At 38.7% G+C, this 15,826-nt stretch overlaps 1 protein-coding gene across 9 annotated transcripts in view; it reads right to left on the bottom strand.

The window, feature by feature from the left end:
• The window catches only part of MAST4 (microtubule associated serine/threonine kinase family member 4), a 276,825-nt gene that overhangs the window by 42,300 nt on the left and 218,699 nt on the right, over positions 1-15,826 (bottom strand). For 7 of the 9 annotated variants that reach the window (XM_027882167.1, XM_027882177.1, XM_027882221.1 and 4 more), the window contains 5 exons: positions 15,464-15,484; positions 14,633-14,711; positions 8,034-8,191; positions 4,022-4,097; positions 2,427-2,636 (listed from right to left, as the gene is read on the bottom strand). In XM_027882167.1, the coding sequence (XP_027737968.1) occupies positions 2,427-2,636; positions 4,022-4,097; positions 8,034-8,191; positions 14,633-14,711; positions 15,464-15,484 (544 nt within the window). The remainder of the gene's footprint in view (positions 1-2,426; positions 2,637-4,021; positions 4,098-8,033; positions 8,192-14,632; positions 14,712-15,463; positions 15,485-15,826) is intronic. The other 2 variants (XM_027882185.1, XM_027882204.1) reach the window with 1 other exon arrangement.

Below are 15,826 nucleotides of genomic sequence, written 5' to 3'. Positions count from 1 at the left end.
AATGGCATATATGTAAATATATAAAAACTACACTTGCAGAGAGGTTCCATATAGAGGTACACGTAGATAGGAAGACAATGAAAAACTGAGTTTTACAAAGATTACCACAAATGGGAGAAAGAATACTTCTAGAAGGCTTGGTAATATCCGCACTATGGTCTGAGCTGAATTTCAAATTTCTTTTAAATGCTTTGCTCTAAGAACAAGTTATGTAATTTAGGAATACCAATAAATGCAAGGAAACAGTACAAACATATTAATAGCCCTTCCCTCAAATATCAAAGCATTTATTTGTTCTGAACAGTAGAAGCTGTAGACTTAAATTTCTCATCATCTCTTGCTTATTCAAAACCACAAAGAGAATTATGAAACCAACGCTTAAAAAGACTAATAATATGGACTTTTCATATAACAAGTTACATTTTTGATTTTAAAACTCTATGAAAACAGGAAGCTATTAATACTGCACTTAATATAAATACCACGATTTTAAAAACCAAGAAATATCTGAGAAGAATTAATTTGTGGAGTTTAGAAAGGAAAAAAGAAAAAGGCACAAATGCCATCTAGCACTCTGCAACAGATTTCAAAAGAACCTTGATTAGATAGAAGCATAACTCTGAATATTATCAACTAAGTCCAAAAAATATCTTTTATAAACAAAAAAACTGCCTATTTTAACCATCAGCAAAATTTAAAACACCTCTGTAGCGTTTTGTGAACACTTAAGTGCATAAGTGAACAAAACTTTCAATACATGTTACATTTAAGATGGATGGAGCAGGAAAACATTCAGCTCCACTTGACCTTGACCATACAGTTATAAAAATACTGGCTGAACCAAGCTGCTCAAACCTCAAGAGAGTCTTCCCCAGGTTATGCTTAGTGCCAAGTAGCTGCAGGAAATGTAGCTTTCTACTGATCCTTGCAGCTGAGAATTGACAACAAATGAATCGTGTGAATCCATAGCACAACTAAGTGCCCAGAACCAAGTCGTGCAAAGAGAAAGGTTTTGTAGTGTCATATTATGCCATTAACAAGTATGCAGTGGACTCAAACACATGAATATTTTAAGGTATAATGTCTTTGCAGAACAGGAAACGTTTTCATAATACAGAATTAGCATCATAGAAGATGAAAAACTGACTGGTTTGGTAAATTTTTTTAATAATGCACTGCTTTATACGCAGATTGAAGAATAATTAGCTGGAGCATTTTTTTTAGTGGGTTTTTGGGAAGATGTTAATGAGTGAACATATACACTAAACTTCACTCAATATGTAGCCATTTCAAAGGATATATGGTCAGTAATGGTAACAGCGGTTCAGTGAATCTTAGCTTAGACATGTTTCCTTGTATTTTGACATTATCAACTGGGCCAGTTCCACCTGCAATTTGCATCATAAAAGTATGATCATTTCACAAGAAGTTCACTGGCTCAAAACTTCCTCTTGACTAACAAGCAACCTCTATGTACTTTTAATGTTTAAAAAACCAGGGTTTCAATAATCCAGAAATAAATCACTGATTTAAGTTTTGCATTGCTATATGAAGGGAAAAAAATTAAAATACATAAGTTGCAGAAATCCTTTTTACTCAGCAGAAATTAACAAAAAAGTAGCATAGGGAAACGACCAAAACCAAACCTCTAGCAACAGCATTTGCATTCGGAAGAAAAGAGAAAATATAAATTAAGACAGGCACCACATCTTAACATATCAGTTGGAAAATTTCAAGTTAATATTGAATCTGCGGGTCTATCAGATTAACTTTGGGTCATAATGTAGTATCAGGTCCCACACAAACAAATTAGTATATTACATGACTCACTCAACGTTTTAAAAATGATACATTAATAAACTGCAACGACTTATGTCAAAGTGCATTTATTTGTTAAACTTCAAGTTCTTCTTAATTCATTTAGCTGATCATTCTATTAAAGTTTCAACACTTTTAGAAATTGTATTATTTCTGTTAACAAACAGTTCAATTATGAAAGGAATGTTAGAAATTATAAATAATTAAATAACCTCTTACTAATGAAAAGCTAAGGGTTGTCGACTGCTTTCTCAACACAGCAGGCAATCAGTAGGGTTGATAAAATGCAAAGTGTGCATGTTTCCTCTTTTATTTACAGTAAATGGAACAGCATGCATTCTCCTTTGGGGCTTATGCACACACCTCTGCAAGCAATTTATAACTTGCATTGCTGTTGTTTCTGAAATCTTTACAACCCATCTATTCCAGTTCAGCATACTAAAATGCCTTATCATTTTTCTAGTGGTTATTATGTAGACTAAAAGAGATATGAATACAACTTTGACAACTGCTTGAGTGAACAGTCATGATTCATGGCACCATTCAACACAACTCTTAGGCAAACAGGTTTAACCCATTTTTCAAGCAAACAGTCTCATGGCTCATACCTCCTGTAGCAATTTGTCTAATTTCTGCTGTAATTCAAGGAAGTATCGTGATGTGATGAGGCCCTGGTGAGATTTATCCAAACAATCTCGAGCCAGTTCTGTGATCTGATGATGGGTAAAACTGAGAACTCCATCTGCCAGGGGAAGGATGTTCTCTGGAGAATGACTGGTTATAATGTCCTGAAGCCTCTCTTCCATCTGAGCTGTGGCCTATAGACAAGTAGTTATGCAATATAATAAATCAGCTATACAAGAAACTAACAGCCTAGAAGCTTATTTCTGATTCTAGAACATTTCTGTACTGCCTAAGAATTTACCCAGCTGGATTGCATGAAATGACTGATGTCAAAAAACCAAGTACACTGAAAGACAAAGTGACAGATGACACTTCCCCACATTACCAGTCCAGAAAACCAACAGCCTTACTGTTCTACTTACAGCTCCTCCCCTTATCTGCTACTGGTGATTAACTGTGCACTAATCTTGTGATGATCACTAAACAGAACCAAAGAAGCATCCATAACTTTGAATCTTTTAAGTCAATGCCGAAGTAGAAATAAATAAATAAATAAAAACTCGTGGGGTCTGCTTTATTCTGTTAAAACCGCAGATACTACAGACAAGAATATCCTCCTTCTGTTCATAAAGGTTGTTCCACAAAAATATTACACTGGGCAATCTGAATGAACAACTGACTAATTTAAAGCACCACAGGCTCACAGGTCCTGCAGGTTTTACAGAACCAGCCGTCTGGTTTTCACAGAACTGCAGATGCTTTGAAAAAACCCCTCAAAGATATTCTTATTATTAAAAAGTAATCCCATATATCTTCATTCATACCTGAAACTCTGAGATGAGTGGGTTGTTCACACTTCAGATTCTTGCTCAATTGCTTTGAAAATCCTGACAAATCTCTCCTTGTATTTATAGGAAGAAATTCAAAGAAATTTCTTCCTTTTATTTCACTTTTTAGGAAAAGTACCTTGTTTTATTTTCCAACCATCAGCAAAATCCTAGAAGCAACCAGAAGCACAGTGCTTCAAGCTACACCTGCATCTAGGAACTCACGACCTCTGGACAGGAGAGCAAAATGTCCTCATATCTCATAGCCAAACCTCCACAACTGTGTATTGATCTTCACAATTAAATCAGTGCATATAATGTATATACATGCATATAATATGTTGGGAAAAATGAAGAAATGCCACTAAAGGAAGGAATCTACAGGTTTATCACACTAGATGCTTCTCAAGACTTAGCAAGAGAAAATGGTTTTGGTTTAATAAGTCAATATACATTTGTCCCAGGTAAACAGCATCTATGGAAATTCAATACATCACCAGATGCCAATCAGCAGAACATATAACCAGCATGATTCACTTCAAAACCAGTTTGGAAGCTTTGCCAAAAAAATGTCCAGTTCTCAGATGGGATCTTCTATACTGTGATTTTATCTTTGCAGTAAGAGCTTGGTGATACTTTATGTGCACCATTACAAGGTTGGATCATTAGTTCTCATAACAAAGCCACCACTTACTTAACGCCTATGTTGCCTATCAATTTAGATACTGGGCATGCTAAATAAAATTCATTACCTTTGGGAACCTTTCCTTGTAGACATGGTTCATCATAATTATTTCATTGTCACAGCAGGCAGGAGAACGTCCAGGGCTGCAAGCAAAGCAAATTATCCCATTACACTTGTCTCAGCATGAACTTCAGTATAGCTATTATATTTTTGTATGATTTATTTGCAACAGAATGCACAAGCTTCACTGGAAAGGTGCATTCTTTTATCAGTGGTACACTTGGTTCCTTTCTGCTATTTCTGTCCAAATCCTCACAGCTGTTTACTAGACTTAACATCTAACTGCTAACTATGTTTTTTTCTTACTTTGTACATACATTTCAAGACTGAAACAGCTTTGCAACACCTCTGAACATCATCTTTTTCTCAGAAGGGCAGCAGAAATGTATTTAACTGGTAGTTATGGTTATACCTGAGTCTTTCAAGTTTACATACAATCAAAATAGCAAGATCTGACAAAGAACTCTGGCAATTACAAGAGAAAAAGTCAGCAATGGGCTTGTTCACATTTCATTTGGTTTTTTAAACAGATAATTAAAAAATATAAAATCAAAACAACCTATTTTCCATCTGACTAGCCGATAAAGGCAATAACTTCCTAAAAATACTGTCATGCATATGCATGAGTCCATCAAAGCCAGGGTTTTGTGCCTGTATATAAAGCACAAGACTTTGAGGAAAAGAATCCATAAAAGATACCCATCGACTCAGCTAACCTTCAAAACTACTTTTTGCTAACATGAGCCTCACTGTCCATTAAAAAAATCTCAATATGAATTTCCTGTGTTGGTGGCACTGGCCCATGCAGTCTGGCCTGAAAGATGTGGACTAGGAAGAAGATTATCCTCTGTGGACAACACAGAGGATAATCCTCTAGGAGTGACTTTATCATAACACATTCACAGGGTTTTCTTGCATTAGCAGAAGAATTAAAATTTTTGGGAAAGAGAACTTCAATCCATCCCACTTCTACCAGTTTGATACGAGGGCCAACATGAGATGCCCACAGCCACTTCAAGCAGTAAGCAGTATGTTCATCAAGGCTCAAGAGCATGGGGAATAAACAACAGCCATTAGAAACGCACACGTGCCTGCAGGGCTATTGTCTTACTGGCATCCCGGAGATGTGGTGAAATGGCTGCTATAACTGGCCTATTTGAATAGAAGGATGCAAGTTCTTTAGGAATGACAAGTACAGGAGATGAGGAGAGGGTGTCACCCTCTAGGTCAGTAACTAGTTGAAGAGCACTGAGCTCTGCCTATTGACAAATGAGGAGCTGAGTGAGAGAGCTCATGACACAGCAGGGCAGAAGCCACCCAGGAGGTTCCTGGAATGTGTTGACGATAACTTCCTTCTCCAAGTGATAGAGAGATCAACGAGGAGAGGTGCTATGCTAGACCTCATTTTCATCAACAAGTGGGGCTAGTGGGGAATGTGAAACTCAAAGGCAGCCTGGGCTGCTGCGACCATGAAACAGTGCAGTTTGTAATCCTTAGGTCTGGATGAGAGTTGGATGATATTCAACCGTCACCTTCTCTGAGGTCAGGAGTGATGCAACCCAACAAAAACGAAGTCAGGCAGAAATGCCAGGAGATCTGTCTGGATGAACACAGAGCTCCTGGACAAATTCTAACACAAAAAGGAAACCTACAAAGGGTGGAAGCAAGGATTGGTAGCCTGGGAATAGTACAGAGAGAATGTCTGAGCAGGAATCGGGTTAGGAAAGCTAAAGCCCTGATAGAATTAGTCTGGCCTGGGAGGTCAACGGCAACAAGAAAAGTTTCTATAGGTATGTCAGTGATAGAAGAAACAGATATAGAAGAAAGACAAAGGAAAACGTGGGCCCTCTCCAGTAGGAAATGGGAGATCTGGCTACCTGGGAAATGAAGAGGCTAGGGGTACTTCACTTTTTTGCCTCATTCTTCACTGGCAATTGCTCCATCCACTTTGCCCAACTTGCAAAAGACAAACACAGGGATTGGGAGATGGCAGAATCACCAGCTGTAGGAGAAGATCAGGCTCAAGACCATCAAAAGAATCTGAAGGTGCCCAAGACTATGGGACCTGGTATAATACATCCAAAGGTTATGAGGAAGCTGATGAAGGAAGTGGCTAAGCCACTATCCATCATATTTGAGAAGCTGTGGCAGTCAAGTGAAGTTCTCAATGACTAGAAAAGCAAAAACATAACCTCCATTTTTAAAAAGAGAAATAAGGAAGATCTGAAGAATTAGAGGCAAATCATTTTCATCCATGTGCCTGGCAAGATCATATACCAAATGTTCCTGAAAACTATGGTAAGGCATATGGAAAAATACGTGATTGAAGCCAGACAACTGGTTTCACTAAGGGCAAATGATGCCTGACCATCTGGTGGCTGCCTGTGATGGGGTTACATCATAGTGGGGGTGCAGCACAAAAGAACAACCAATGTTATCTACATGGACTTGTACAAATCATTTGATACTGTCCTCCATGACATCCTTGTCTCTGAACTAGAAATACATGGATTTGATGGATTGACTTAGTGAATAAGGAATTGGCTGGATAGTCACAGTCAAACACTTGTGAACAGCTCAGTGTTCAAGAGGAGACCAGTGATAAATGGTATTTCTCAGGGGTCGGTTTGGGACTGGTGCTGTGTAATATCCTTGTCAGGGACACGGACACTGGGATCAAGGGCACCCTCAGCACATTCGCCAATGACACCAACCTGTGTGGTGAACTTGACATGCTGGAGGGAAGGAATGCCATCCTGAGGGACCTTGATACACTTGAGAGCTGGGCCCACGTAAACCTCATGAAGTTTAACAAAGCCAAGTGCAAGGTGCTGCACCTGGATTGAGACAATCACCGACACAGACACAGGCTGGGCAGCGAATGGATTGAGAGTAGTTATAAAGAGAAGAACCTGGGGGTGTTGGTGGGCAAGAAGTTACAAATGACCTGGCAATATGCACTGGCACCCCAAAAAGCCAATTGCATCCTGGACTGCATCCAAAGCAGTGTGGTGAGAATGTCAAGAGAGGTGATTCTCCCCCTTTATTCTTCTCTCCTGAGAACCCACCTGGAGTGTTCTGTCCAGCTCTGAGGTCCTCAGCACAGGAAAAAGGCAGACCTGCTGGAGCAAGTCCAGAGCGGGGCCACAGAGATGATTAGAGGGATGGAACACTTATTCTAAGATTACAGGCTGGGAGAGTTGGGGTTGTTCATCCCGGAGAATAGAAGACTTTGGGGAAACCTTACAGCAGCCTTCCAGAACCTACAAGGTACTCTAGGGGGTACAAGGGACACATAAGAAAGCAGGAAAGGATTTTTATGAGGGCATGTAGTGAGAGGATAACAGGTAATAGCTTCAAACTGAGAGAGGCCAGTCTCAGATGAAATATTTGGAAGAAACTTTTTACTGTGAGCAGGGTGAGATAGAGTAACACATTGCCCAGAGAAGTTGAGGATGCCTGATCTCTGGGAGTGTTCAGGGCCAGATTGGACGGGGCTTTGAGCAACCTGGTCTAGTGAAAGGTGTCCTTGCACATGGCAGGGGGGTTGGAACAAGATGATCTTTATTGTTTCTTCAAAATTAAATCATTCTGTGATTCTGTAACTCGCTCTGGCTTTCTAAAAGGTCAAAAATGAACACTAAACTTTGTCTCAAGATAATCACAATGGTGTGTCCTTTTATGGACATGGACAATCCGTTACAGACATCCACAGCAAATCCATTGAGGACAGCATAGGTACATAAATTCAGAAAGGGAATGCTACAACCAGAATATTAATGACTAGGTCATCAAGACAGTGTCTGCAGGTTAGTTGCCTTCACATTAAGACCTATCTTAACAATATTTACCACTGAAGTAAGTCACAATCAAAACCAGATTAAGTATTTAAAAGGACTAATCTGAATTCAGCCTCAGTTACATACTTCTGTATGTAAACACCTCCAATATACACAGCCATGATGCTCTATAATACGTGGATTTAGAACCAACTCCTATTTTCAGATATACAAACTCACCTGAGACTTCGAGACCGAGGGCGCATTGCGGTGGTCCTGCACCTGTTATCACTGGCAATGCTCTCAGTGGTACAGAAATGTTTAGACAAAAAATGTAGTTCATCAGGTGTTGGTTGGTATGGTAACTGATGTAGCTTCTCTTGGGATGAGCAGGATGACTACAAGAGCAGAACAGAACACAAGCTTCTATCAGAGTGAAAAAAAACCAAAACATTTTGAAGACCACATTTGGTGCTCAATAATCAATAAAGTCCTATTATTTAAGAAATACAGTTACTGTGTCTCATGCCTGACTACCAATTTAAAGGAAAAAATAAGTAATTAGCCTAAAACTCACGAACTAAATATAAAGTATTAAAAAACCCAAAACTACAGTCCCAGAAGAAAGAGACATTGCATTTCAAAAGTTTAAATTTCCTAAGGCAAAGGTGACATCTGATGTCAATAACAATCAACAACAGATAAAAACAGTTAAAATGGAGTCTGCTGAAAATTAAATACTGGAATAGCATGGTAACTGTATAGAGTACAACTTACTGTCAAAATGCCAGTTGTAAATCTTCACAATAAAGGTGTGTCATTAACTATATTTAAGGCATTATTAATGCTTTTAAAAATAAAATAAAATACAATCTAAATTCTTGCTGAAAAATTCATATGCTAATCTTTTATAAAAACCTGTACATTCAAAAATGAGAGAACTTGATACATTTATCAAGACAGGATATATGGCTGACAAAAAGTAAAAGCCATCCACTTAGTAAAAAACTGGAGGATACAGAGAGGTATGAAATTGGAAGTGGTACCACAATAACTCTCCTTGCAAGATTTCATGTATACAGCTGCTCTGCATGACCAGTGCAGATGATCATACTATTATATTTTACTGTATTTATTGCTAGCTCCCTGAGCCATGATAGATGCTTGGAGCATAGAACTTCGAAATTTCTTCTATGAGCCTAGATCTGATACCCTTGTCAAGAACACGTACATTGTTCAAGGCATTAACAAGCAGGACTGGGCTACATGGGTATGTTTCACCATATCAGAACAAGCTGAAGTTAGCAACACTGTGTTACCTCACTTTACCGTGGGCTATTGAGCATGCACATCAAGAATTTAGCACAGTCCACATGACAGGTAGTAACTTGTCAAGTTACAGTAACTCATGCATGGAATTCTGCCTTTGCACTTTCCTATGCATCATTAAGCACACAGCATAGGTAAGTTTTTTCTTATCTCATGCTATGGTAGCTTGCTGCAGTTAACCTCACAGCCATGTTCTGTAAGATCAAAAATACTCTAGCACAGAGAAATTTCCCAATAAAGAATATCATAGATGGCTACTCCTGTAAAATCATTCTCTAACTCTTTGGTTTAAAGAGATTCTGGGAAGATCAGTAGGAAAATAACTCATATCACATTTCCCCTCAAAAAAGGTATCAAAAAGTTTAGAACCAACAGGAGAATCTTCCTAATGCTAACCACTCTCAGTTGTATCAGGACCATCAAAGGCACAAAGTGCATTTTCTTGGTGATCTAAATTCTAATCTCAGTACAAATCCAAATTCTCACAGCAAAATTCTTTAGAAAATGAGCTGTCCTGGCATTCTAGAATGCCTGATCCAAAAATCACACTAAACTTAAAATATTTTTATTATGTACAACCATAATGCATTATGGAAATGCAAACTGTTCTTCCAACAAAGAACGGCAAATTTGCAGCCAATACCAGCTAAAGCAACCCTAAATTCTGTTTTCCTATCTCCTTATCTTACTTCCTCATCCCAATAAGCTTTCAACAGTATAATCTCCTGGCAATCATATGCAACTGTGTATTCTTTCACTTTATCAGTTTTATAGACTTACTCTTCTAAAAGATACAATCATCTCAACTGTATGTCATAACTGTCATGATCTGATCCAACTTTGCTAGAGTATGACATAGTAAGAGCTTCTTTTCCATCGAATAATTTAGTAGAAGATATTTTAACTTCCACTTTGTTGTGAGAACCGGTATATGTGGCACTTGCACCATTTCTAAACCCACAATTATCCACTAAGTAGGTAATTCCATCAATCTCTCCAATTTCAATTTAAAAAAAAAGATAAACAGGTTAACAAGAAATAGCGAGCTACACTCACCTAAGGATAACTGTGGTAACTACGGACACTTCAGCCCTGCTTTGACTTTCAGTTGCTTGTAAAGAACAAAGTTCTGCTCTACTGTGATGTGTCAAAACTATTTCTGTTCTCTGGTTGATACATGTCTAGATGAATGTGAATTTTATTTATATACCACTGAAATGGGAGTGTTCTGTATATACACTCAGGCTGATGTATGAAGTGATCTCTCATTGCCTCTAAGAATTAGTAATAATGTGGAGGACGCTGTACAGTGCTAGCTCTGTTCCCGATTGTGAAAAGATATATGAAACCAATTAGATGGGTGTACTTCTGGTTTTGATTTTATGATTCACACATATCACGCAGTTGGTAAAAGAAGAAAGTGAAAAACATCTCTACTAAAAAGTGAAGAAATAGTGACTAGATTTAGAATTCAAAGGCTGTCCCAGTGCTTTTGCAGGGCCCATAAGCATCAGAGGATTTAGGGCAAAACAAAACAAAAAACTAACCATGAGATACTGTAGAAACACAGTTATGCACAACACATTACAGCCCAAGAACTAGCCAAGACCCACCCCCCAGAAGCCTTCTGACCCATTTCCAGAAAGGAAAGAATGGACTACACACGGTAACTAATTTACATAGAAAGCAAGAAACCTGCCTTCAGGGTGGGGAAAGCTTATCTATAAAAAGGTACCCCCCTCTCAAGCCCAAGGGCACCCCCAGAACCCCAGACTTCCCACCAGCCGGACTGACGCTGAAATCAGGACTGGCGATATCTTTCACTTTCTTTCTTTTTTCCCATCTTTCTTTCTTTTTCACCATACCCCTTTATTGAAAATGCCATGTGCTTGTATAGTAGCTCAGAGACTAACATAAAAATTTCCAAACCAAGTGTGTAATTTACTAATAAAACTTTATGAGTTTTTGTGAACTGTCAGACTTTTCTCATTTCTTTTGACCCACAGCATCTACGAGTCCTGGGTGCTCCTTTCCCCTTAAGGGTGGAACATCACAGATACAAATGTCATGAATCTCTACTGTTGCTTTCTTCAATAAAATTCAAATGTATTTATTGGAAAAACATTATTTCCACAAGTAAGAAAATGTTTGTTCAATGCTAGGGAATCTATTTTAATATTTAATTTTATCTATTTAATCTATTTAATACACTATGGTTAGCCAGGAAAAATTGTGGGATAAGTCAACAAAGGTCTATTACAGAAGTTAAGATATCTAAGTCAATAAATAAGAGTGCTATACTTTTTTATAAGAAATGCAAATGCCATGTAAAATTGCTTCACATTCCAGGAGGACTACAGTATCTAGTAAACTTAAATATTTGAATTAGAATTACCATTTCAAAATTGAAGACAACAAAGGAAAAGTTATGAATATGGACAGAAAACTAAAACTGTGTTTTGATCTGGTTTTGACACAGCTTTTAATTTCATTTCTAGTACAAGCCTGTTTCTTGTAACAACAATGTTTCTATGGCTATTACTTTTATCTGATAAAACCTCCTTTATAATATATTTTAGATGAACACAGCACATTTGATCTAGTCTCCATGAGAGGTACACAAATATGCCCTATGGAAAAGTGTTAAGGAATTAATGTGAAACCAAGGAATTTACTTGGCAAAAGCAAGATCTACACAGAAAGGAAAGCACCTGTCAAAAATCAGTGCTGCTGAGGAAAAGTTCTTGAGATAAGAGAAATTGCTCAGTCTGCTTCAAGAGAGATAAAACTGTCTTCCCAGAAGTCTTTGTGGACAGAAATATAATAACAGAGACTGAGGGGAGACCTCATTGCAGTCTACAACTTCCTTATGAGGAGAAGAAGAGGGATGGGCACTGATCTCTGTGATAATGAATGAGATGACCCCAAGGGAATGGCCTGAAATTGCGTTACAGGGCATTTAGGCTGGATATTGGAAAAAGGTTCTTCACCCAGAGGGTGGTTGGGCACTGGAACAGGCTCCCCAAGGCACTGGTCACAGCACCAAGCCTGACAAGAGTTCAAGAAGCATTTGACAATACTCTCAGGCACATGATGTGACTCCTGGGGTGTCCTGCGCAGAGCCAATAGTGGGACTTGATGATCCTTGTGGGTCTCTTCCAATTCAGAATATTCTGTGATTCTGTGATAACATAAAATGATTACGTTTCATCGTTGTACAGAATGTTTAACACAACTGCTTCACAACAGAAACAGAACACGGGAAGAGAAAGCCTACTTCACTGTAAAAGAAACAGCCTAAAAAAACCCCATGGAGTATCACCTGTTCAGTAGTAATATGTATCATTCTGTCGTGGTTTTGCTCTGGGTCAATTTGCTTTCACACCCCCCACACAATTACAATTAGTTGAGAGAAGGTTTATGCAGATAAAAGAGACTGGATTTGGGGAAAATAGTATGAACATTTATTACTAACAAAATCAAAATAAAAGCTACTAAAGAACTACATCTACAATAATGTTACTTAGGTAAAGGTACTATGTATTTACAGAAATACTTCTCCCCCCTTTATATCAGTCCAAGGAGGAAAAGCAGTCTCTTTCGCCATTCTCGGAGCTCCAGGTCTTTTCAATAACTCTGCAGCACTTTAAAGCTCTTCTTTTGTTATCTCAGAATGACAACTCTGATTCATCATAGCTGGAACTCTTTCTCTTAGCCTACACCCCTCCTGGGCTAATACCAGAGGCTGGGGGTTACTCAGGCCCTGAAGGTCTTCTCTTCCATGGATTGCAAGGGGACACTTGCCTACCATGAATCTTCACCACGGGGTCACAGGGGATAATGGCTTTTGAGTCCACCCCTGTTTTCCTGTGGAGGTACCTTCCTAAGGGAGAACAGTCCTTGATAGATCTCTCCAGCATGGGTCTAGCATGGATTCCTCACTTGGATCCCCATATCTCACCCGAGCCATTCTTGCTCCAGTGTGAGGTTCTCTCAGGGTCACAAATCTCCAGCACTAGCAGCATGGATCTCTCACATGGATCCCAAGCTTATCCGAGCCATCCTCGCTCCGGCATAAGCATCGTCCCCTTCAAGGGTTATAAATCTTCAACAGAACTCTGTCTCACCTTAGGTCTCTCATGAAGTCTCGGCTTCTTCATGCATCAACTTACTCCAGTGTAGGCTCTTCCACTAGCAGCACGGGGGTCTCCTCACCCCAACAAACTTTCACAGGTAGTAAGGTTTTATTTTTCAGCCTTTTCTCTGTTGAAGGGAGAGAGCGAAAGTGGGGGGAGAAGCAAGCCCCCCCTTTCCTACTTCTCTCCTCCGGCTGCCAGCTTTGACCTTGGACACTCCGTTATCTCTTTTCTGGAATTCCTTTTGCAGCTTTTCTCATCCAGGCTCTTCTCTAAAGTTTTTTTTTTCTTCACTCTCTTACAAGACAACAGGGGGGGCTTCAGTGCCACACCTGCCCCCAGCCCAAGCCGGGGGAGGAAGAGGCCTTGGCCCACCTTGGGGCCCGCCGCCACCTCTCCTACATGGCTGCCTAATTTCAACTGTGCAACCCACTTCTTTTCCATTTTCTTAAAGATGTAATTAGCAAAGGTGTTACTGAGAGTTTTAATTGGCTTCTTGTCTGGAAATTCACCTGGACAAAACCATTCTCAGCCCCAGGGGCTGGCCAGCTGGGCAAAACCACGACACATTCATAAAACGTAAAAAGCAAGGCTAAATATATAAAACATTGAAGAGCCATAGTCGGATCTACACAGTCCAAGCCTTTGACTGCAGAAGATGCTATGTAACTGTCAAAATGTCAACTATTTGCTATTTCTGAAGCAGGCTTCCTCCACAACTCTATCTCCCCAGTCTCTCAGGTGTGACTATCACAACAAACAGCTTAGTTCCAGGTTGTAACATGAGCCAGGACTTCCTCTACAGAATAGAGATGCACAAGATGTATAGACTGATACTCCTCCCACTGCCCAGCTCCTAAGTACTAAAGCAGAATATCATGTACTCCCATGGTATGTATCACAAGTCACTTTGTACATGTACAGTACGGGGGCTGATAGAAAATCACATCAAAACAATTGCTCCAACAGGCAAAAATTAATAAGTTAGACTTATCCCATTATGTGTAATTCATCCCATCTTAAGACAGCAGTCTGACCCAGGATGGATGAATCACATCATAGAGTATTTTTTTTTTATCAAGGCAGCCTCACTTAAGACTTGATACCTTGATACCATACAGTTAAAATAAGGCAGATCGAAAGGGGGCAGTTAAACATTACTCACTGCCAGAAAGTATCTCTGAGCAAAGCACACATCATTGCCTAAAGTTTTCTCTTATTTCAGTGAAGTAAAGCAGTTTCGTATCACATATTAATTCTTAGTCTATGAACCATAACAAAAACTACATTGTCTTCTTCTAAGAGAAGCATACTATATTTGAGAAGCTAAAGTACATAGGAGAAATCTACTAGCACAGCAAAGTGGATACTTACAGAAACAGTTGAGCTGGGTGTATTTGTACCATAGCCAGAAGAAGGGAGGGAAGCCAAAGACCAGCGGCGACCATCAGTCCTGTTGTGAAACTGAGGTTAGTCAAATGAACACTGCAGTACCCTAACACAGAAACGTTTGTGGAAGTATTAGTGTGTAAAACTGCATTCCAAAACCACAATGCAAACAGGATTTTAATAAACAGTATACTTTCACAAGGGACCACAATAAACAAGCATTCACCAAGGATGACTTAGGCTTATTTTTTAGTGTGTTTTTTGAATTAAAATTCTATGAAATGAAACAACCACAAAGTGAATGAACAGCTCCACAGAACTGGGAACTAACTAACACACAGAGAAATGGACCACAGGGAGTTTACAACTTCTAAAGTCCATCAGATGAAAATTAATAAGCAAATTAAAAATCTTATGAATAAATGTAAACCATAATGCTCTGAACCACAGATAACCAGCACAGTCTGCTTGAAATACAAGGGTAGTGCGTTCTTAAGGGCATCAGTAGCATCAGTACAGGATACCAACAAACTAGCAGGCTAATGTCAAATAACTGCAAAGAATGATTAGGTAAAACTAAACTTGTTAAATGTTAGATACGTAAGTCAGGGAAAAAAATTCTGCAGCAACAAATCATGCTCATTCAGAATAAAAAAATAAAATACATATAAAAAATTACAATCAAAACCAATTTATGTTCTTCACTGCCTGAGGGGAGCTACACAACAGACAACATGGAACTTGAACATTCAAAGTTACAAATCAAATAAACAACTATGGGAGCCACATTTGAATTTTTGAGAAGGTAACATTTACCTGTCATTTCGATGCCCATGACTGGAGTACAATTGTATCAAATGTTAAAAAAAAGGCAAAATAATATATAAATTTTAAACATAAGTTTTTACTTACATGAAACATAAGTTTTTATTAACAAACAGTATGACTGGAAAAAATAAAGATCTGTCTTGCAGCTCGTATAAAGACAATCTTTCAAGTCTGATTTACAAAAATAGTGTAATTTTGAATAAATGAAGTAATGTCAAATCAGGGATCTTAAACCTCTTGATGCAGCTTCCCTTAAGAAAACTGTCTAAAAAACCCCCTTGCTTCTTTCTAATCTAAGGTATTAGTTCTTATTACCATTTATTCAACCACAAACTACAACTAAAGCTCTGA

The sequence above is a fragment of the Empidonax traillii genome, unplaced genomic scaffold, assembly GCF_003031625.1.
Source record: "Empidonax traillii isolate 1590-97213 ecotype Southwest subspecies unplaced genomic scaffold, ASM303162v1 scaffold8:size5222938, whole genome shotgun sequence".
Lineage (NCBI taxonomy): Eukaryota > Metazoa > Chordata > Aves > Passeriformes > Tyrannidae > Empidonax > Empidonax traillii.
This window is presented reverse-complemented; position numbering and strand designations above follow the sequence as displayed.